This window comes from Callithrix jacchus, chromosome 9 (genome assembly GCF_049354715.1).
Source record: "Callithrix jacchus isolate 240 chromosome 9, calJac240_pri, whole genome shotgun sequence".
NCBI classification, from domain to species: Eukaryota; Metazoa; Chordata; class Mammalia; order Primates; family Cebidae; genus Callithrix; species Callithrix jacchus.
Genome location: NC_133510.1, coordinates 111771642 through 111793374, shown reverse-complemented (window position 1 = coordinate 111793374; position 21733 = coordinate 111771642). Strand labels below are relative to the sequence as shown.

Genomic DNA, 21733 nt, shown 5'->3' with positions numbered 1-21733 from the left:
AGGAAATGGACTAAAACAGTTCTCTAGGAAGGGGTTCCTTATGGAGTGATCCCTCCAGTGGCCTCTCCTCAAAGGTTACATGGTGCACCTGGGACCACTCGGTGAATAGCTGATGCCATTTGGAATCCTGGATGTGGAACAAGCACCACGTGTTACTAGTTCAATGCCTCACCTCGCTGCCTCCTGCACACCCCAGTTGTATGTATAACCTCCTGCAACAAATACAACTGAAACAACAAAAGCTGTTCTAGCGTTTTCTCAGATTCGTTTCATGGCATTCATGGGTGCTCTGGGCAAAAGATTTCCATGGCCAGATAGGAAGCACAGGGTTAAACAACATCAGATCGATCGTTACCTTTGCTGCAGGACTTTTCAGAACCTTTATTGTGTTAGTATGACTTGTAATCAGGTTACTTAGCCTCAATTTTCTGTGGCTCTGGGCAGTTGGCCTCTTTGATTTTCTGAGCTTCGTCTTTTCTTCTGAAGACTCATGGAATCACAGCCCCCAGCTGTTCTTTATAATACCAGGCCCAGAGAAAGTAGAGGGATTTTGGCGCTGAGAGGGGCCCCATGTGGGACTGCACCCCTCTCCAGGCATGGACTTCATGGTTTTCTCTCAGCTCATGCTTCTTTGGGGAAAGAAGTGAGGGATAAGCAATGGCTTATGAAGGAGCACATTGATTCGTTGGCTGAGGGGAAATGGGAGTTCTTGGGGGGCAGGCAGCAGTCCCTGGGGTCTTCAGAGGTGGGATGGTGGCATTCTGGACAACTTCTTTTCCTCCAGGATTCTCCCAAAGAGCTTGGCTGCCTCCAGGGCACATCCCCAGTGGATGGTGAGCCCGTAGCCTCCATGGCCGTAGTTGTGGATGACCTAGGAGAGACAAGAGAGAAGGTGGCCAGGTCCGAGAGGGACAGTGGAAAGAGATGAAGCTCTCCTGCCCTGGAAGGCTCAGGAACCTCCTGAGGAATCCTGGGCAAAACTAGATGCCCCCTGACTTTCTCTTGACACCCAGGTGGAATGGTAGGGACCCCTGGAATAGTAGCAAGAGATGAGGGACCATCACAAAATGGATCTGGAAAATAACTTTGAGTAAAATTCAACTCATATCCCAGCCCTGCTCTCCAACTGTGGCCTGATTTGGGGGAGTGACTTCACCTCTTAATTCACCCCAGTTTCCTCATCTGAAGCATGAGAACTGTCCCTATCCCAAAGAGCTCCAAGGAGATTTAATAAGGTCATTCATGTAATGGACTTGCTGCTGTGTCTGGTGCGAGGTACACATCCAGTAAGTACCCATTTTTCCTGCTATTTGGCCATAGACTCTAGAAAATCAACCCCATTCACCATTTCACCACCACTGTTAACACTGCCATTGATACCATCATCTCTGCCACACCATTAACATCACCACTGAGACAGTTGGCACAGCCATGTTAACACTGCCTTTGAGATTGTCACCTCTGCTGCAGTATTAACATCCTTGAGAGTGTCATTTCCATCAGCACCAACTACCATCCCCACTCCCAATCACACCATTAGCAACACTGATCTCATCAGCACCACATCACCTCCAGTAACATCACCACGGCCCCTCTATGTAACCTTGAGCAGGTCCTTTACCATCATTGAGCCTCAATTTCCCCATTTATAGAGGAGGGGATATTAACCACTACTACCCCTGCCTGAGATCAGACATGACTGTTCCCTGAAAATGCCAGAGCCATCTGAGGAGTGGAGGAGGGCATTGCTTTCCTTGCCATGGGAGCATACCTCTGTGTTTGAAGGTCCAACACGAAGCTGTTCTCTTTCTAGCCGAATTTGAGGGCGTACTGGCCGGAAGCCAGTCCATTCACCAATAATTCTTGCATTCTGGAAAGAAAAGTACTGATCACTCATTTTCAGATTTTTTTTGTCCTGCTGCCATTTTTAGGTAGTAGGGAGTTAGCTTTTAGAATCTCATCACCACCGCCAGTATAATCACAGTCACCTTTATCAGTCACCACTACCAACAACACCATCTTCATCAGCTACCAACAACATTGCCATCACTGCTGCCACTCTTCCACCAATTCCATCATCAACCACCACCCTAACCATCAGCCACCACCATAATTTTACCAACAGTCACCACCTTATCACCATCATTATTACCATTCTCAGGATTTCCTCACCTTCAATACCAACTCCCACTTCTACCCCCGTCCTCATCACCATCACTACCGTCATCATCACTTGCAGACAAACATGAAAACCAAGGGCTCTCAGCCATGGCCAGGTACGATTCATTAGCCCATAGCCAGAACTTCCCTGTACATTGTCAAATTGTGTTACATTTCACATCCTTTGCTGGAATTAATTTGCCCAATTGTCCTGGTGGTAGCATCTTCCCATCCTGAAGTGTCCTCATGGCCAAGCTGCCAGGACCTTGTCTAAGGCACTGTATTTCTCCCTACCTTACCTTCAGTGTGGGCTCCAGCCTGCAGCAGCCTTCCCAAATGGTGTTGTGGTCCTGGATATTGTTTTGTTCACTCCAGTTTCCCAACTGGAAGATGCCCCCAAGAGTAACTGTCTGGGCCCTGGATACAAATAAGGAGGGTCAAGGATGAAGGAAAAGAAGGCTTTGAGATGAATACAGGTCATTACCATCAACCTTGTCACCTCTGCTAGCAACACCAACATCACTACCTCAACTACCACTGTCACCACCATCAACACCCATCACTAACTCTTCCATCACCATTTCCATCAATGCTGTCACCTCTATCAACAACATTGTCTTCCCAAATACCATTCATAGGTCATCACCATCAACCGCATTCATCATTTCACCACCACTGTTAACAATGCCGTTGATACTGCCATCGTCGCCACACCATTAACATCGCCATTGAGACAACATGGTCGGTGCAATGATGTTATTAACATCGCCTTTGGGATTGTCAGCTCTGCCATGGTATGAATACCGTCGACAGTGTCATTTCCATCAGCACCAACTACCATCCCCACTCCCAATCACACCTTCATCCACATTGACCTCGTCATCAGCACCAGGCCACCTCCATCAGCATCACAACTCTACTACTCTCATGTCAATCACCACCCCCATGAACGTTGTCTTCCCCATCAATACAATATTATTCCTATTACCACCATTCCACTATCAACAATATTATCATCCCATGAACACCACCACTGGTTTCAGTGACATTGTCATGGCCACCATTAACATTACCATCACCATCAGCCCCAACCACCATTCCCATTCCCACTCCCACTATTGTCATTCACACCACTTTTTTTTTGACAGGATCTCGCTCTGTGGCCCAGGCTGGAGTGCAGTGGTGTGATCATGGCTCACTGTATCCTTGACTTCCCAGGCTCAAGCAATCCTCCCACCTCAGCCTCCTGAGTAGCTGGGACCACAGGCATACATCATCATGCCTGGCTAATTTTTGTAGAGACAGGGTCTCACCATGTTGCCCAGACTGGCCTTGAACTCCCAGGCTCAAACAATCCTCCCACATAGGCCTCCCAAAGTGCTGGGATTCCAGGTGTGAGCCACCTACACATCCAGTGCATCACATCCACTGCCTTTGTCTCCAGCATCACCGCTACTGTCATCCAAAAGAATGTTCACCGTAGACCTCAGCTGAAGCTGAGTCTGCCTTCCCAGGGATTCAGTAGTTCAAACTCACTTTAACAACACTGAAAGGGGCCTGGCTCAGTGGCTCACACCTGTAATCTCAGCACTTTGGAAGGTGAGGTGGGTGGATCACCTGAGTCAGGAGTTCGAGACCAGCCTGGTCAACATGGTGAAACCCCCATCTCTACTAAAAATACAAAAAATTAACTGGGCATGATAGCGGGCCTCTGTAATCTCAGCTACTTAGGAGGCTGAGGCAGAAGAATCTCTTGAACCCGGGAGGCAGAGGTTGCAGTAAGCCAAGATCACGCCGTTGCACTCCAGCCTGGGCAACAAGAGCAAAACTCTGTCTTAAAAAAATAATTAGTAAATAAAAAAATAAACAAAAACATTGAAAGGGAACAACTGTGGGGAGGAAGGAGCCTGGGGCAGGCAGCAGGGGGAGGAAGAGGGCAAGAAGGGGACGCGTCTTCCGCCCTAAAACAGTCCAATTTTACCCTGGGATGATGTATGGGCAATTGTAGATGCTGCTGTCTGGGTCATGGGTGACAATGAAGTGCTTCATCCAAGGGGCGTCCACCTGTTGATTCAGGACAGGAAAGTCATCAGCAGAGGTGACTGGGGCTGCCCTTGCTCCCCTCTGTGGCCAGATGTCATGACAAGAGTGGCCAGACCTCTCATGACCCTATGGCCCAAGTCTGCACCTGACTGCTTGCCTCCTGCAGGAAGAGCCACCCTAACTGGCAGTCACCCCTGCTCCCTGAAGCGTTGCATCTCCTCGCCCACATGTCCTAAGAAGAGCCCCAGTACACACATGTAAATATATACACATGAGAAATAAAAATAAAATTCCAAGCTCCCAACTGACTGAACAGACCCCCTCTTGGTCCCAGGAGCCCCAGAGAAATCTTGCAGCTGAATTCACAGCTGTGATGGGATGGGAGGCCCGACATGCCTCATTATACACCCCGCCTTGATGACCTGATGAAAGGTAGGCTTTCTTCTCTAAGGGGTAAGCAGAAACCAGCCCTTTCAACAGACTCCACACTGATCATGTCAATGACCAGCTTATCTTCCCAGGTACAGAACTTCCTCCATTCCTTCTTTCTTCAAACCTTAGTCTTATCTTATGTAAAATGTAGTTTAGTGGGCACTAACTAAAGTCCCATAAGTGTGGAATCATTTGTCTCACTGCTGCACCATTCTCCCACTTTTTTAAAAAAAGAAAATGTGGCCGGGCGCGGTGGCTCAAGCCTGTAATCCCAGCACTTCGGGAGGCCGAGGCGGGTGGATCACGAGGTTAAGAGATGGAGACCATCCTGGTCAACATGGTGAAACCCCGTCTCTACTAAAAATGCAAAAATTAGCTAGGCATGGTGGTGCATGCCTGTAATCCCAGCTACTCAGGAGGCTGAGGCAGGAGAATTGCCTGAACCCAGGAGGCAGAGGTTGCAGTGAGCCGAGGTCGCGCCATTGCACTCCAGCCTGGGTAACAAGAGCGAAACTCCATCTCAAAAAAAAAAAAAAAAAAGAAAATGTATTAACACTAAATCTCCAGAGAACCTCTTTGGAAAACAAGAGTCACAGGTGCATCTGTGACTCGCATTTTTCCTGGGTGCACCCTCAAGCTGGTTCCATAAACCTCGATGATTTGAGACTTATGCCTCAGTCACTCACTTTGGTTGTCACACTTATCAACCCACATTAGGAACACACACATGCACCCCACACACTTGCACACCTATGAACACTCACAAGTGCACATGCACACATACCCTCACACACATGGATACACATCCTCACACATGCACACACCCTCACATACATGCACACACACCCCTCAGACACACACCCTCACACGCATGCCACACTCTCACATACATACACACACACACTCACATACATGCACACACACCCTCACATACACACATCATCACATACATACACACACCCTCACATACATACACATACACCCTCACATACATACACATCATCACATACATACACACACCCTCACATACATGCCCACACCCTCACATACATACACATACACCCTCACATACATACACACACCCTCACATACATACCCACACCCTCACATACATGCACACACACCCTCACATACACACACATCGTCACATACATACACACACCCTTACATACATGCCCACACCCTCACATACATAAACACACACCCTCACATACATACACACGCCCTCACATACATGCACAGACATACCCTCACACACACACACACAGCAAGAGGCAGCATGGAACAATGCTTCCACACACAGGCCCTTAAGCCAGGTTGCCTGGGTTTCAATCCCAATTCCTCTGCTTAGTATTCTGTGAACTTGTGCCTGTTACTTAACTCTTTGTGCCTCAGTTTCTTCATCTGTAAGATGGCAGTAATGATATGGTAGTATCCAGCTCAAAGGGGCGTGGTAATCACTAAATTAATTAACACGATGGGCTGAGAGTGGTGGCTCACACCTGTAATTCCAGCACTTTGACAGGCCGAGGCAGGGGATCACTTGAGCCCAGACATTTGAGACCAGCCTGAACAACATAGTAAAACCCTGCCTCTAAAAAATATCTAAAAATTAGCTGGGCATGGTGGTGGCATGTGCCTGTAGTCCTAGCTACTCAGTAGGCAGAGGTGGGAGGATCACCTGAGCCTAGGAGGTCAAGGCTGCAGCGAGCCATGATTGAGATACTGCACTCTAGCCTGGGCAACAGAGGGATGCCCTGTGTCAATCATAATAATAATAACAACAATTAACACAATAAAGTGCTTAGGCCTGTATCTGGTGCTTGGTAAACACTCCATAAATGTGTGCTATTTTTCTTGCAATACAGGCATATGCTGCTCCCACATAGGTACAAGTCCATACATGCATGCTTCACCATCAAGAGGAAATCCTGAAAGAGCGCAATGGAGGTGGGACAGGTTTGTTGTTTTAACATGTCAGTTCCCAGCAGTCTGGGGGCTCCTCTAACAGGTGTTCCCGATCTGTCCATTATCTTGAGAGATAAAATAAGCATGCAGAATGACCTTCCTAGTAACAAAACCAGGAGGCTCACCCTCACACTCACCTTAATGATCTGCCCCCGGCCTGGCTGCAGCAGAGGGTCTGGTTGCAGCGCCCCAGCCCATACCCCAGTGCAGTTGACAATCACGTCCGCGCCTTCTCTTGCCACCTGGTAGCAACCAACAGGGTAGTGGGGGATGAAAGGTGGGGAAGACCCCGGTATTCCTGCTCTGTCTTCCCCTTTCTCCTATCCCCAGTCTGTCCACTACCCAATGAACAGTAGGGAGAGGTCTCAATGAGGAATCAGGGGGGCCTGGCTCCAAATTTTCCCTCTGCCATTGATCTGATGTGTGACCTTGAAAACGGCTCTTTACCTCCTTCACGCTCAGCTGCCTCTGCAAAATGAGGCTGCCCATGCTTGTTCACAGGCTGCTATGAGGCTCCTATACAACTCTGCATATAAAAGTGGTTGTAAAGCCATTTTTTGGATGGAGGAAATCTTCCTGGAACCTCCCAAAAGAAGTCGGAAAGGAAGCAGAGATAGTTCTCTTTCTCCTTCTGACTTTTGTTTTTTTTTTTAGACAGAATCTCTCCTTGTCACCCAGGCTGGAGTGCAGTGGTGTGATCTCAGCTCACTGCAACCTCTGCCTCCCAGGTTCAAGCGATTCTCCTGCCTCAGCCTCCTGAGTAGCTGAGACTACACGTGCCCACCACCATGCCCAGCTTATTTTTGTATTTTTAGTAGAGATGGGATTTCACAATGTTGGCCAGGATGGTCTTGATCTCTTGACCTCGTGATCTGCCCACCTCAGCCTCCCAAAGTGCTGGGATTACAGGTGTGAGCCACCACTCCCAGCCTTCTGACTCCTTTTAACTTTATTCTCTTGCCTTCTACTCTGCCAAGATATTGCGGAAGACACTTTGAAACCCCTAGCTCTCTCTACGGATGAGATGATCAATGGTTCAGGCATGCGTGTTGGACTCCCAAGCTCTCCAGCCCAGGCCCAGCGACTCTCATCCCAAGTCAATCATGGGACACACACATTGCAAGGTATGACTATTGTTCCTGAGCTAGTGATTTGAGAATGAGGACTGCATTGAGTCAACCATGTATCTCCAGTGTCCATCAGGGCCCGACCCAGAGCAGGTTAGTCTTCATAACATAGCACTAGTAGCTACGTGCATGGAGTGCCTTCCACATGCCAAGCAGGATTCTAGATGCAGGGATTGAATGAAGCCATACAGCAAAGCTCTTGTTGCTGCTGCCTAGAGATCGTGGCTGCTCTAATCATTATTATTAGTGGTGGTGTTGCTTTAGAGGTAAGTCAGCTGAGGGCCTGAACTTTGCAGAAAAAGCAACCCAAATGTCAGTAGGGCTAGGAAGCAACCAAATACCTGACCCTGGAGTGAGTGCAGCTGACACTGAGAAGAGGCAGCCAGTTCTCTAGCTCCAAAACTCACTGAGGCTCAGATATAAATTAGCCCCTAACGGCCACCATGATCCCAGTATTCCTTTGTTCCCATGACCAACATTAAGGCAGAGACCTCCTTCAGAATACCTGAGTTCTCCTGCAGCAAGGGCCTGGGACAGGCCTGCAGGGATCCTAGGGGCCTGAGAAGGGGGCCCCCGACTTAGCAGCAGGAAGCAGAGGCCTCCCCTCTTCTCCCTCCCCTATCCACCCCGCCAGCCCTGCAGCTCACCTCCTCAAAAGACTCCACCTTCCGCTGGAAGAACTTCACTCCCCTCTCCATTAACCTGGGATGGTCAAACACATTAAAAAGCCCAGCATTCAGTTCGCTGCCCCATCCCGCCAAGAGAGAGGCACAGGGATCTTTCCCAAAGAACTACTGCGGACATTAGTCGCACAGGATGCTGCTTGAGAAGATGGCTGTGTAGTCAAATCAGCTCATGAGCACCTGGCTGGACTGGGGGTCCACAAAATCTCCCATGGGAAACCCAAGGTGGTCCAAGCCCGTTGTTAGGCAGATGGAGTTGGAGAAGAGCCTTGCTGAAGGTCATAGAGTGAGTCATTGATGGAGCTGGAACTCAAACCCAGGCCTCTTAGCTCCCAGTACTTCCTGTGACCACCACATTGCTTTGTAACAGCAAGGGGGAGGAGATTCAGAGTAGAGAATGGGAGAGCTGTACCAGTGCCAAATTCCTCTTTGTCAGGAGCTGGGCATGAGGAGGGAGGTAGACTGAGGACATCACCCTCCCTTTAAACATCCCACAGGAAAAACATCTATCACTATTAGAAATACAGTAGAACCATCCAAAGAACAGGAAATAAAACAAAAAGAAGGTGAAGCATACCCTCAGAACTATCTCACTTCCACATTTCCTCAAGACAGAAAAACTATGGGGATGTTTTTCCCAGAAAAGATTGGACAAGAGTCATGTGTCCCCAAGTTAGGAGAAATAGCCATGTCTTTAGTACAGTGATTCCCAAACATGGCTGATAACTAGAATCACCAGAGAACTTCTAAATGCAAATTTCTGCTGGGCCTGATGGCTCACTCCCATAATCCCAGCACTTTGGGAGGCTGAGGCAGGAGGATCGCTTGAGCCCAGGGGTTTGAGATCAACCTAGGCAACATAGTGAGACCACATCTCTACAAAAAAAAATTTAAAAATTAGATAAGTAGGAAAACCCACTTTTAATTTAAAAAAAAAAAGAAAAAATAAAAAGAAGAAAAATTAGATAGTTATGGTGGCACATGCATGTGGTCCCAGCTACTTTGGAAGCTGAGGTAGGAGGATCACTTGAACCTAGGAGGTTGAGGCTGCTGTGAGCTGTGTTCATGCCACTACACTCCAGCCTGGGTGACAAAGTAAAATTTTGTCTCAAAAAAAGAAAGAAAAGAAGGAAAGAAAAATTCTGAACCTTATCCAAGAAGTTCTAATTCGGTAGATATAAAGTGGGGTCCTGAAATCTACATTTAAAAAGTCTTCTGAAGTCATCTGATAAAAGCCACCACACATTCCATATATTTTTATAATCTTTTTTTTTTTTTTTTTGAGACAGGATCTTGCTGTCAGCCAGGCTGGAGTACAGTGCTGTGATCACAGCTCACTGCAGCCTCCACCTCCCAGGATCAAGCCATCCTCCCACTTCAGTCTCCTAAGTATCTGGGACTATAGTGTGCACCATTACACCTGGCTAATTTTTGCATTTTTCTGTAGAGACAGGGTTTCACTGTGTTGCCTGGGCTGGTCTTGAACTCCTGGGCTCAAGTGATCTGCCCACCTCAGCCTCTCAAAATGCTAGGATTACAGGTATGAACCACCATGCCTGGCCTAAAAATCTTAATAAAATAGTAATATTTTTAAAATGTATGGAATCTCCCTTAATATGACTGTATATGACTGTAAATACCAATGTATCTCTCAAGTGAGTGTTCACTAATTTAGAACAGGACAAGATTCCTATTAACATTAGAAACAAGGCGAGGACATCCGCTATCATCTGTATGAGTAACATTGTTGTAGAGGTATTGGCCAAAGCAGTTAGAAAAGAAAAAAAAAGAGAGGAGATAAAAATAAAAGGCAGCTTATATTTTGCAGATGATGTAAACATATCTGGAAATCTTAAAAGAATACATTTAAAACCATTACACAAACATTAGGGATCTGAAAGAGGTTGTTAATAGACATCATGTGTGAACAGCTGCCCAGGTGGTTCTGATGCCCAGCTAGGCTCAGGAACCACTTTCTCTGTACCCAGTGGTGACCAGGACCAAGGACAGCTCCCACACCAGGCCTAAGGGTTTTCTTCAAACCTTGGGATTGGTCCACGCAGGGGGATTCCCATGAACCATCTTCTACTACAGCTTGGTCTCTGAGAGGTGCCTCCCTCAAAGTGAAGCTTAAAATCTCACCTTTCATTCAGCCACTGTAGATAGTTCTTTCCCTCCAGAATTAGGCTTGTGTGGAACCAGCCATAGCTAGAGTCACAGCAGGCAAAAGGTGGAAATAAAGGTAAAAATCAGAGCTCTATTTGAAGGCTGTGAAATGGAGGTGGGAGCAGTGTTGTTCTGTGGGCCCAAAGGGTAATGCCAGGACCACAAGCTGAAGTTCAAGGGGGGAAGTGATTTTGAGCTCAATGCAAGGACAATTTTTCTATCAGACAAGGCCACCCCTGGCATTGGAGAATGCAAAGGGAGATTGGATGTGCATTTTAGAGGGGATTCAGGCATGGTGAGGAGAAGACCAGAGAGGCATCAGGCTGTAAAGAAAAGAAAGGAGGGATGTGGGGTCATACAGACTGGGTTGGAATCCCAGTTTGGCCACTTGGCTGTTTGATCTTAGCAAGTCACTTAGCCTCTTTTTTTTTTTTTTTTTTTTTTTGAGATAGTCTCACTCTGTCACCAGGCTGGAGTGCAGTGGCACCATCTCTGACTCCCTGATTCAAGTGATCCTCCTGACTCAGCCTCCTGAGTAGCTGGGATTATAGGCACGCACAACCACACCCAGCTAATTTTTGTATTTTTGTAGACATGGGGTTTCACCATGTTGGCCAGGATGGTCTAGATCTCCTGATCTCATGAGCCATCTGCCTTGGCCTCCCAAAGTGCTGGGATTACAGGTGTGAGCCACCGCACCTGGCCATCACTTAGCCTCTTTAAACTCAGTATCTTCATCTACAAAACAAGATGGTGATATGGAGCTTCTGGGCTTGAGATCTGTGATTTCATACCCTCTATTCTCCCAGCCCAAAGACCAATTTGAGTGGATAGCCTCTCTGAAGGAGCTGGACCAAGGACCAGGAGACCAAGGTACCAGGGCCTGGGTGGGACAGGAAATCTGGTGCCTCTATCCTCTGCTGCCTCTGGACAGGTCTGTCTAAATTGTGGGGCTCCAGCCCCCTTTGCCTGTGACAATAAACTCACCTGTAATCTGGAAATATATCCAGCTCTCTGGGGGTCAGCTTCCGAAATCCTAGAATTGTATCCTTCCAGGAAGGATCCTAAGAGGAAAGAGAACGGGGTGCCAGGAGGGATGGAAGTCAATAATAATGATAACGGGCCAGATGCAGTGGCTCACACCTGTTAATCCCAGCACTCTGGGAACCTGAAACAGGTGGATCACCTGAGGTCAGGAGCTCCAGTCCAGCCTGGCCAACACGGTGAAACACCATCTCTAGTTAAAAAAAAAAAAAAAAATTAGCAAGACGGGTGGTGCATACCTGTAATCCCAGATACTCAGGAGGCTGAGGTAGACTCAGTTTTCTTGCCTGTATCATGATTATTATCACTCTTGGCCAGGCACAGTGGCTTGCACCTATAATCCCAGCACTTTGGGAGGCCAAGGCAGGCAGATCATTTGAAGTTAGGAGTTTAACACGAGCCTGGCCCCTCTCTATTAAAAATACAAAAATTAGGCAGGCACAGTGGTGCACACTTGTAATCCCAGCACTTTGGGAGGCTGAGGGAGGTGGATAACGAGGTCAAGGGATCAAGACCATTCTGGCCAACATGGTGAAACCCGGTATCTACTAAAAATACAAAAAATTAGCTGGGCATGGTGGTGCATGCCTGTAATCCCAGCTACTTGGGAGGCTGAGGCAGGAGAATCACTTGAACCTGGGAGGCGGAAGTTGCAGTGAGCCGAGATTGCACCATTACACTCCAGCCTGGGCAGCACAGTGAGACCTTGTCTCAAAAAAAAAAAATCTCTTGGTCCTCTGAAAGTTAAAGAAGATAATATGGATAAAGCCCTTAGTGCAGTGCTAAAGGTTGAATGAACCTTGAGAGCTGGCACGGGGCTCTGGGCACAGAGCCAGACTACCCTCTCTCCAAGCAGCCTGAGCAAAGCCTCCCAGGGCTGTGATGTTCCTGTTAGCACATTGGGCACCATGTGGTCACAGATCGCCTGGGTTCAAATCCCAGCTCTGCCACTGGCAAACTCTGTGGCCTTGGGCAAGTTATGCCATTTCTTGGAGCCTCTGTTTTCTCATCTATTAAGTGAGGCTAAGGACAGGACTTATCTCCCTGTTATTGAGAGAATTAAATGAGTCGCTAGCTGTCAATTAGTTAGGATTGGGCCTGGCACATAATAAATGCTTTGGCAGTTTTTGCTATGATGAGTATTTTATTACATCTTGATAAAAAGTCCTGGGACCTTCAGGGGCACATGAAAGCTTTTGGCTTCAGCAGCCAGTGCCCGCGCTGCAGAACATGTGTGCATTTCAACCATGCTAATCACAGGCTGCTTTCCACGGACACCAGAAGATTCTTTGTCCTCTGCCAATTTAACAGCAAAATTTGAAACAAAGACAATTTGTCAAAGTAAAAATAGAATTTAAATCAAACCTGTTTTGAACCCAGGAGTCTGTTGCCTACAAGACCCAAAGCACCCCGCCCTCATCTGTGATTAAGGCTGCGCTGCACCCACCCTCGCCATCCCAGCCCTGTGTGCTCATCCTGCGTGGTCCGGAACTGCTCACCCACCGGGATGGCTTTATGGAAGAGGTTGTAGCCCGAGATTAGGAACAGGCCCATTTTTTCAGCGTTGGGAGAATGGACGTGGCGCAGGAGATAGTCAAAGGTCTGTTGGTTCCAGTCTCTGGAAGGGTCACAGAGAGTTCGGTCACCCAATGCCCTGAGATGGGCAAAAAACCTTAAGTCAGCTGGCATGGGGCTGTGGCATGATCAGGAGCTTGGGGTGTATCCAAAACCTGGAAATCCACCGTGTTCACTCTTACAGCTCCCCAAATGCCTTGGGTCTTCTCCCTCCCAATTTTTCTAATATTTCTCCATTAATAGGATAAAGAAGAGAGGGAATGAAGGCTGCCCCATCATAACCATTTGGACTACACCTCCAGCATGGGATTACCTGACTGAGGAGTTCAGTGAAGGCCTTGACCTGGCTTTGGGGATTATGAGCTGCACTGTCCAGCCTGGCTGCAGGCACCCCTCCTTGTAAACACTGGTGGCAGACATCGACTTGCAGCTCCTAAAACTTTTCCTCCTCCACTTGGGCACATAGCTCACCTACATTTCCTAGACCCTCTTGCAGCTAAATGTGACTGTGTGATTTGTTTCTTGGAGGGACTCTAAAGACTGCACAAGTGGTCCTGCGTGATCCTTCCACAGTCAGAGGCCCATGACAATGGTGACATTAAGGTGACCTCAGGAGCCTCATGGAAAAATGACAGAGCCATGAGATAGAAGGAGCCTGGGCCCCTGAATCACTGCCCACTGATCAGAAACATTGGTTTTTTTATAGGTGTGTGAATTAAAATTCTGGCTGGGTGCAGTGGCTCATGCCTATAATCCCAGCACTTCAGGAGGCTGAGACAGGAGGGTCACTTGAGGTCAGGAATTTGAGACTAGCCTGGGTAACATAGAGAGACCCTGGCTCTACAAAAAATAAAGAAAATTAGCCAGGTGTGATGGCATGCATCTGTTTGAGCTGTTAATCATTGGGCTTTCCATTTGCTGAGGCAGCTGGCAGTTTCTAAACTAATATAATGACCTTTGCAACTTCTTTGATAAATCGGTGCATCCATCCACCCACTTAGAAGCTTTCCAGAGTCGGCTGTGTGCATTGGCTCACACCTGTAATCCCAGTGATTTGGAAGGCCAAGGAGGGAAGATCACTTGAGCCCAGGAGTTCAAGACCAGCCTGAGCAACAGAGTGAGACCCTGTCTCTATTTTAAAAGATAAAAATTTGGCCAGGCACAGTGGCTTACGCCAGTAATCCCAGCACTTTGGGAGGCCAAGGCAGGCAGATCACCTGAGGTCAAAAGTTTGAGATCAACCTGGCCAACATGGTGAAACTCTGTCTCTACTAAAAATACAAAAATTAGCCAGGCATGGTGGCAGATGCCTGTAATCCCAGCTATTCGGGAGGCTGAGGCAGGAGAGTCTCTTCTACCTGGGTGGCAGAGGTTGCAGTGAGCCAGGATCATGCCATTGCACTCCAGCCTGGGCGACAAAAGTGAAACTCAATCTCAAATAAATAAATAAATAAATATTTATAAATTTTAAAAGAGGAAGTTTTCCAGATTCACCAACCATGTGGTATTGGCAGCCACCCATTTTAGGGAAGATGAGACAACGCCTCCAAGCATCTGGCACAGAGCAAGGGGCTTAACATTTATGAATCTTTTCTATATTTTGTTCTTTGAGACAGAGTCTCACTCTGTCGCAAGTGCAGTGGCAGAATTTCAGCTCATTGCCACCTCCACCTGCTGGGTTCAAGCGATTTTCCTGCCTCAGCCTCCCGAGTAGCTGGGATTACAGGCTCACGCACCACCACACCGGGCTAATTTATTTTATTTTTAGTAGAGACAGCGTTTCACCATGTTGCCCAGGCTGGTCTGGAACTCCTGGCCTCAAGTGATCCTCCCACCTCAACCTCCCAAAGTGCTGGGATTACAGGTGTGAGCCACCACACCTGGCATTTTCTTTATTTTTGCTAGATCAGAGCTTCTACAAGTGGTTTGCTCTTGGTGATGGGAACCCTGACCCCTTTGCAGACTCAATCCCATGGGCCCCCCAGGCTACCATATGTGACCCTCACTCACGCCTCCTGTGGGTTGCTGCTGTCAGAGACGTAGGGCTGCCAGAGGCCGGCAGCCACGTCGGTGGTGGTGAACGGGGTGAAGCGGTCGGCGTAGACCTTTATGTCCAGTGGTTGTAGGACTGAGTGGTAGCGCTCATGGATGCAGAGGGCAGTGGACAGCCCAATGACTCCCGCTCCGATCACTACCACATTCATTGTACCAGCCTGTAGGAAGGAAGGGTTGAGGCACACCCTCATCACCATGATCTCCACCAACCTCACCACCATTGCCACCATCCACTGAAGGCATAGAAGGTGCCAGACACCACCAAGCCCTTTTTTATATTTGATCTTCCCAATGACCCGAAGGAGATAGAGATACTGTTGTTCCCATTTTGCAAATGGAAATACTGAAGTATGGGGAAGTGACCAAGACTTGCCCAGTCACATGGCTGGTAAATGATGCCACTGTCTCTGGGGAGCCTCCCCAGACACCCTGTTTCTGGGCTGGGAATAGAAAAGACCCAGCAGAGCACCTGACCATCTGGAGGCTGGGTAGGCCAGTGGTTAGTGCAATGGGCTCTGTCTTCAGGACTCAGCTCTGCCACCTACTGGCCATTAACCTTGGGGAAGATACTTCAACTTCTAATAACCATACTTCAGGGGATGGAAATTGAACAAGTTACCAAAGGTAACAAATTGAACAAGCTGCCTGGTGCAAAGGAAGTGGTGTACTGACATTGGTGCAGCACCTACTGTGAGCCAGTGGCCCCGGCACTAAGTGCTTCACAAGCATCAGTTCATCCAAGTCTCCCAACACTCTTCTGAGGTGGAGGCTGCTGTTATTGGTCCCGTTTTACAGAGGAGGAAGCTGAGGTTCAGAGAGGTGATGTGACTTACCTGAAGTCACACAGCCAGTTAAGTGGTACAGCTAGGACTTAATTTCAATTTGAGTAAACTCAACACATGCTTAATGCCCACCTATTATGTGCCAGGCTGGCAGCTAGCAAATGCGACTATGAGCATGACAGATGCAGTGTCTGGCCTCAGAACTTGGTCTTCCAGCGCAGAACTCCACCTGCCTTGGGGCACAGGGCTGATTGAGCCCTGAGAAGTTTAGAAGCCTACCAACTTTTACCCTTGAAGCCGCTTAGGCCTGCACAGCAGGAAAATATTCTGCAGGCTCCTGCTGAGGCAGAACAAGAGAATTGTTTGTGCCCAGAAAAGCCAAATTCAACTTTCCCTCCTCTTCGCTCACAACTCTCCTCCTGCAGACCTCAGCTCCTGGCAACTCAATGGCCCTGGACAGTGGGACATTCTTAATATGGCCTAGTTTTAAAAAGGAGGGAAAACGGCTCCAGCCCTCAAGAACTGGACTCTGTTGGGGTTTCAGAAGCCAAGTTGGAGATAGAATCAACAAACAGAAAGGTATCATTCCTCTAGGCGATTCTCCTTTCAGCTTCCAGCCTGAGCTTGGATTCTGGGACTTGGGGGACAGCCCCTCTCAGGGACTCCTGGCCTCTTCTCTTCCCTCTTCCCCCATACTTTGCCTCTGGAGACACAATCTCCTCATCTGTGAAATGGGGGTAATCCTAATCTCACAGGGTCATTTTAAGGATTAAATGAGAAGTTTAGCAAAAGTTCTTGTACAATGCCTGGCAGAGTAAGCCCTCAACACACAGCAGCCTCCTTCTGTCTCCCAGCACTTTGAAATCACATTGAACAAAAACATTGCAGGAACAAAAGAAGAGAGGGAGAAAGGAGAAGCAGTCAGAGCTGGCTTCACTTCTGCTTTTCTGTGTGACTTTGGCTAAGTTAATTCCCCTCTCTGAGCTTTTTGACTGTCTTTGCATAATTTCTGGAGAGCTGACCACTTTTTTTTTTTTTTTTTAAGAGGCAAAGTCTCACTCTGTCACCCAGGTTGGAGTACAGTGACATGATCACAGCTCACTGCCACCTTCAATTCCTGGGCTCAAGCGATCCTCCCACCTCAGCCTTCCAAAGCATTAGGCTTTCAGGTGTGAGCCACTGTACCTGTCCCCTTGACCATTTTTATATGTTAACAATGAGAAGGCAGAAGAATAAAGGGCTTTCTGTGTTTTGCAAATTCTCCATGATGAATCCAAGAGACAGCACAGCCCAGCCTGAGGGTCAGACAGACCCAGGTTCACAGTCTGACATGACACAGTACACACCTGCCATGTAATCCCAGGCAAGTTCAACCTGACTGACTGAGGGTGACCAACCTCCCCAGCTTGCCCAGGACTGAGGGTCCTCCCAGGATGCAGACTTTCGACTACAAGTCAGTGTGTGAGAGTCTCAGGCAAACCAGGGTGAGTTGGTTAATCCTAATTGAGCCTCGGTTTCCTCGTCTATAAACTTATTTTTTTACTTGCCCACAGTTTCTTCGTCTATAAACTTTTTTTTTTTTGAGACAGAGTTTCACTCTTGCCACCCAGGCTGGAGGGCAATGGCACAATCTCGGCTCACTGCAGCCCTCTGCCTGCCGGGTTCAAGCGATTCTCCTGCCTCAGCCTCCCAAGTAGCTGGGGTTACAGGTATGCACCACCATGTGCAGCTAATTTTTGTATTTTTAGTAGAGACGGGGTTTCCCCATGTTGGCCAGGCTAGTCTCAAACTCTTGATCTCAGGTGATTGCCAGCCTCAGCCTCCCAAAATGCTGGGACTACAGGCATGAGCCACCATGCCCGACCTCAATAAACTTTTATGAGAGCAGACATAGCTTCTTGCCTTATTGTCTCCTCACTAAAATATCAGCTCCTGGACACCCAGGTGGTGAGAGATAGAGCCCAGGCCAGACTGACTCATAAGCCTGTGTACTTAAACATCGTACTTGCCAGTAAATCAAACGGTTTGAGAAATCTGAGAGTCAAGCAGGTAAAGAGGAATAGCCAAAGCTTCAGAGTCCTGCATTTCAAAAATAAAATAAAATATAAAATAAGACAAAATAAAATAAAATGTCTGCAGGAATTTTTAGAGTGTTGGTGGGAATAGAACGGAAAATGAAAAACAGCCAGGTGCAGTGGCTCACGCCTGTAATCCCAGAACTTTGGGAGGTCAAGCTTGGCAGATCGCTTGAGGTCGGGAGTTCGAGACCAGCCTGGCCAACATGGCAAAACCCCGTCCCTACTAAAAATACAAAAAATTATCCAGGCATGGGGGTGCATGCCTGAAAACCCAGCTACTCAGGAGGCCGAGGCAGGAGAATTGCTTGAACCCAGTAGGTGGAGGTTGCAGTGGGCCCAAATCACACCATTGTACTCCAGCCCGGGCAACAAGAGTGAAACTCTGTCTCAAAAAAAAAGAAGAATTGAAAAGGAAAAAAATGTGAGTCCTAAGTCAATTATCTCTTTAAAAAGCATTGATTATATGAGTCAAAGTTGATACTGATTATAGCAACTTGTGTGTGTGTGCGTGTATGTATTAAAATGCAAAATACATGCATGAGGTCCTCATGACAAGCCAGAGCCAGATTGTCAGATCTGGCAGATCCAGCCTCAAGTAAAATCATTCATGCGTGTAGGTAATGAACTTTTGGATTTAAATGCACCCAGCTCAGTTATTCAGTTGGACTTTTTCATGTTGTTGCTGATGTTTTTATTAGTTTTGCATTTCTCTTCTGTTTTATGCCATTACTTCAACCCAGCAAGCTTGGAGTATACATCCCAGAAGATGCAAACAGCTGGGATTATATATATATATATAGTGTGTGTGTGTGTGTGTGTGTGTGTGTGTGTGTGTGTGTGTGTGTATTAGAATGTCTGCGTAAGATGGAGCAGGAGAAGAACCAACGTATTTTGGTCTCAGCCACTTGCCAAACGCAAGTAGAGGCAGTACACACATAATCCTATTAATCCTCTCAACTGCTCTAGGAAGTAGGGACAGTTTTTGTTCTCATTCTGGAGGCTAGGACTGAGGTTCAGGGAAGAGAAGCCACCCACCCAAGGTTACATAGTCAGTGTGGGACAGCATTTGGATCGAGACCCAGTTCTGTCGGTGCTTTCTGCCTTGCTACAAAAAAAAAAATATTTAGGCAGTCGGCATGCAGTCGCCACTTGATGCTTTCTGCTTGTCTTTCAGTCTTGCATTTATCTGCCTATGAACCCCCTTGTCCCCGAGAAGGCAATCCGAGACAGCTGATGCCTTTGCTACATGCCCATAGCAAAGAATATGAAAGACTTGTTTTAAAAAAAATTGGTAAGCCAGAGGTGAGGCATTTGAATGAACATAATCAGTTCTCCCTGGTTGCATCACACGGCTACTTCTTATGAAGTTGTTATTTGCAGAGTTTATCCTTGAAATGGAACAGAAGCTATAAAAGCTTGAGAACTAGGCTACCGGCTTCCCCACCAAAAATAATAATAACTACCATTTGATCCTTGCTAAGTGCCTAGATCTGTTCTAAGCACTTTACATGCATCACCTCTTTTAACACTCAGATTCACCCCGTAAGAGGGGAGTTATGATCCCCATGTTCCAGATGGAGAAACTGAGGCTTGGGGAGGAGATGCCACTCACCTGTGGTCTTTCTGCTGGATGTTTGAGAGGCTGAGTCTCTCCTTTCCAGTCACTTGCCTTGGGCTATAATGTTGGGCCCTGTTTGACATGGGGAAGGCATGAAATCCTTTGCCTCTCCCCTCTCCCAGCCCCTGCCCCCAGCTCAAAGGTGCATCTGCCACTCACCAGAGGTACCAAATTGCTGGAGAGACCAGACAACTGCAGTGTGGAGACACAGGATGCCACTTCCCAGGGGGAAATTCCTGATTCTGGGAAGTCTTGTCTCTAGCCCTCTGTCCGTCAGCCCGCACTGGAGCGCAGGGGCAAAGTCTGGAGCTGTGGACAGCTCAAGGGGTGGGGCTCGGCACTGCACTGCCCACAGAGACTGGACCCAGGCCCAGCTGGGAGACCTCGCCTACCCTCACTCCCCGTCACTGAAAAGTTGCCTGACTTTTCTGGCTGATCTCAAGCCCCTGTGGACAGGCCTCTGGGGAGGGTGGACCAGCATTCGTGGAGGGCCTGTCTTTCTGGCCAGCTGGAGAGGATCCCCTTTCTTCGCTCTTCCTGCTGCCACCCTGGGGGAGGGTTGGGACGTTCCCTGGTGCACTGTGTGTCTGGCCTGCGGGGGGGGGGGGTGGTCAGCCTGGCAGCCCCTGAGGGGAGAGCAGAGGCACAGGACTGGGGCTCCCAGGGCAAGCCCAATGCCATTCCAGGACGCTGGGGGATGAGGCCAAGGAGAGACTGGAGGTGACGCCTGTGTGGGCCTTGAGGATGTGTGGCTCTTTGCTCCCATATCCCAGAGACACAAGCGACAGGACTTCAGACCCTTGCTCTGCCAGGGATAGACATGGAGCTGCTGTTTTTAGAGCCCAGAGACCTGACTGTACAGATGGGAAGACTGAGGCCTGAGAGAGAGACCAAGCAGCCCAGAGGGAGGCTTTCTTCTTTGGGTCAGCTTTAGCAATCCGGCCTCTAACACCCTGCCTTTAGAATCATCAATTAAAAAGGTGAAGATGAAATCAGAAAATGCCTGCAAAATACTCAGGACATAGTATTTTTTCTTAAGAGACAGCATCCGCTGGGCACAGTGGCTCAGGCCGGTAATCCCGACACTTTAGGAGGCCCTGGTGAATAGATCGCCTGAGGTCAGGAGTTCAAGACCAGCCTGGCCAACATGGTGAAACTCCGTCTCTAGTAAAAAAAAACCAAAGAAATCAGCCGGGAGTGGGGAGGCGTGTGCCTGTAATGCCAGCTACTCAGGAGGCTGAGGCAGGAGACTCACTTGAACCTGGGCAGCAGAGGTTGCAGTGAGCTGAGATGGCAACACTGCACACACCAGCTGGGAAACAGAGTGAAATTCTAAAAAAAAGAAAGAAAAGAAAAGAAAAAAGAAAAAGAAGAGAAACAAGGGCAGGTTGGTGCATAGCTCATGCCTGTAATCCCAGCACTTTGGGAGGCTGAGATGGATGGATCACTTGAGGATAGGAGTTCGAGACCAGCCTGGCTAATAGGTTGGTGAAACCCTATCTCTACTAAAAATACAAAAATTAGCCGGGCCTGGTGGCACATGTCTATAATCCCAGCTACTGAAGGGGCTGAGGCAAGAGAATCTCTTGAACCTGGGAGACAGAGGTTGCAGCGAGCCAAGATCAAGCCACTGCACTCCAGCCTGGGTGACAGAGTGAGATCCTGTCTCAAAAAAAAAGAGAGACAGGGTCTCGATCTGTCACCCAAGCCAGAGTGCAATGATGCCTTGAACTCTTGGGCTCAAGCAATTCTTCTGCTTCAGCCTCCAGAGTAGCCAGGACTATAGATGCATGCCACAACACCCAGCTACATTATTTATATTTTGTAAAGACAGGTTCTTGCTATTTTGCCCAGGCTGGTCTCAAACTTCTGGCCTCAAGCAGTCATCCCAATCCCGCCTCCCAACAGGTTAGGATTATAGGCATAAGCCACCATGCTATCACACTCTCACATTTTTTTTCCTTCAATAATAAAAAACGGACCAAGTGAAAACCACTTTTTA

General features: G+C 48.0%; 1 protein-coding gene across 4 annotated transcripts; it reads right to left on the bottom strand.

The window, feature by feature from the left end:
* Positions 1–346: 346 nt before the first annotated feature.
* Positions 347–20016, bottom strand: DAO (D-amino acid oxidase). 4 transcript variants are annotated; one of them, XM_009004559.5, is made up of 12 exons: positions 19891–20016; positions 19726–19803; positions 15209–15411; positions 13127–13277; positions 11567–11643; positions 10556–10621; positions 8378–8432; positions 6741–6845; positions 4142–4224; positions 2460–2577; positions 1772–1870; positions 347–871 (listed from the first exon to the last, which is right to left on the bottom strand). In XM_009004559.5, exons 3-12 carry the CDS (start codon positions 15400–15402, stop codon positions 740–742), a joined length of 1080 nt encoding a protein of 359 aa, XP_009002807.1. In that variant the 5' UTR covers positions 15403–15411; positions 19726–19803; positions 19891–20016; the 3' UTR covers positions 347–739. The 4 variants fall into 4 exon arrangements, with proteins under 4 accessions (XP_009002807.1, XP_009002809.1, XP_009002808.1 ...); XM_009004561.4 differs by having other exon boundaries at positions 13127–13241; XM_009004560.5 differs by lacking the exon at positions 19726–19803.
* Positions 20017–21733: the final 1717 nt, after the last annotated feature.

Excerpts from the sequence above, each read along its gene's own strand:
- DAO (XM_009004559.5), bottom strand. The coding sequence starts at position 15,402 with ATGAATGTGGTAGTGATCGGAGCGGGAGTCATTGGGCTGTCCACTGCC. Across the intron at positions 11,644-13,126 it reads TCTTCCATAAAGCCATCCCG|GATCCTTCCTGGAAGGATAC; the intron begins GTGGGTGAGCAG and ends CTTTCCTCTTAG. Across the intron at positions 4,225-6,740 it reads GCCGGGGGCAGATCATTAAG|GTGGACGCCCCTTGGATGAA; the intron begins GTGAGTGTGAGG and ends CTGAATCAACAG.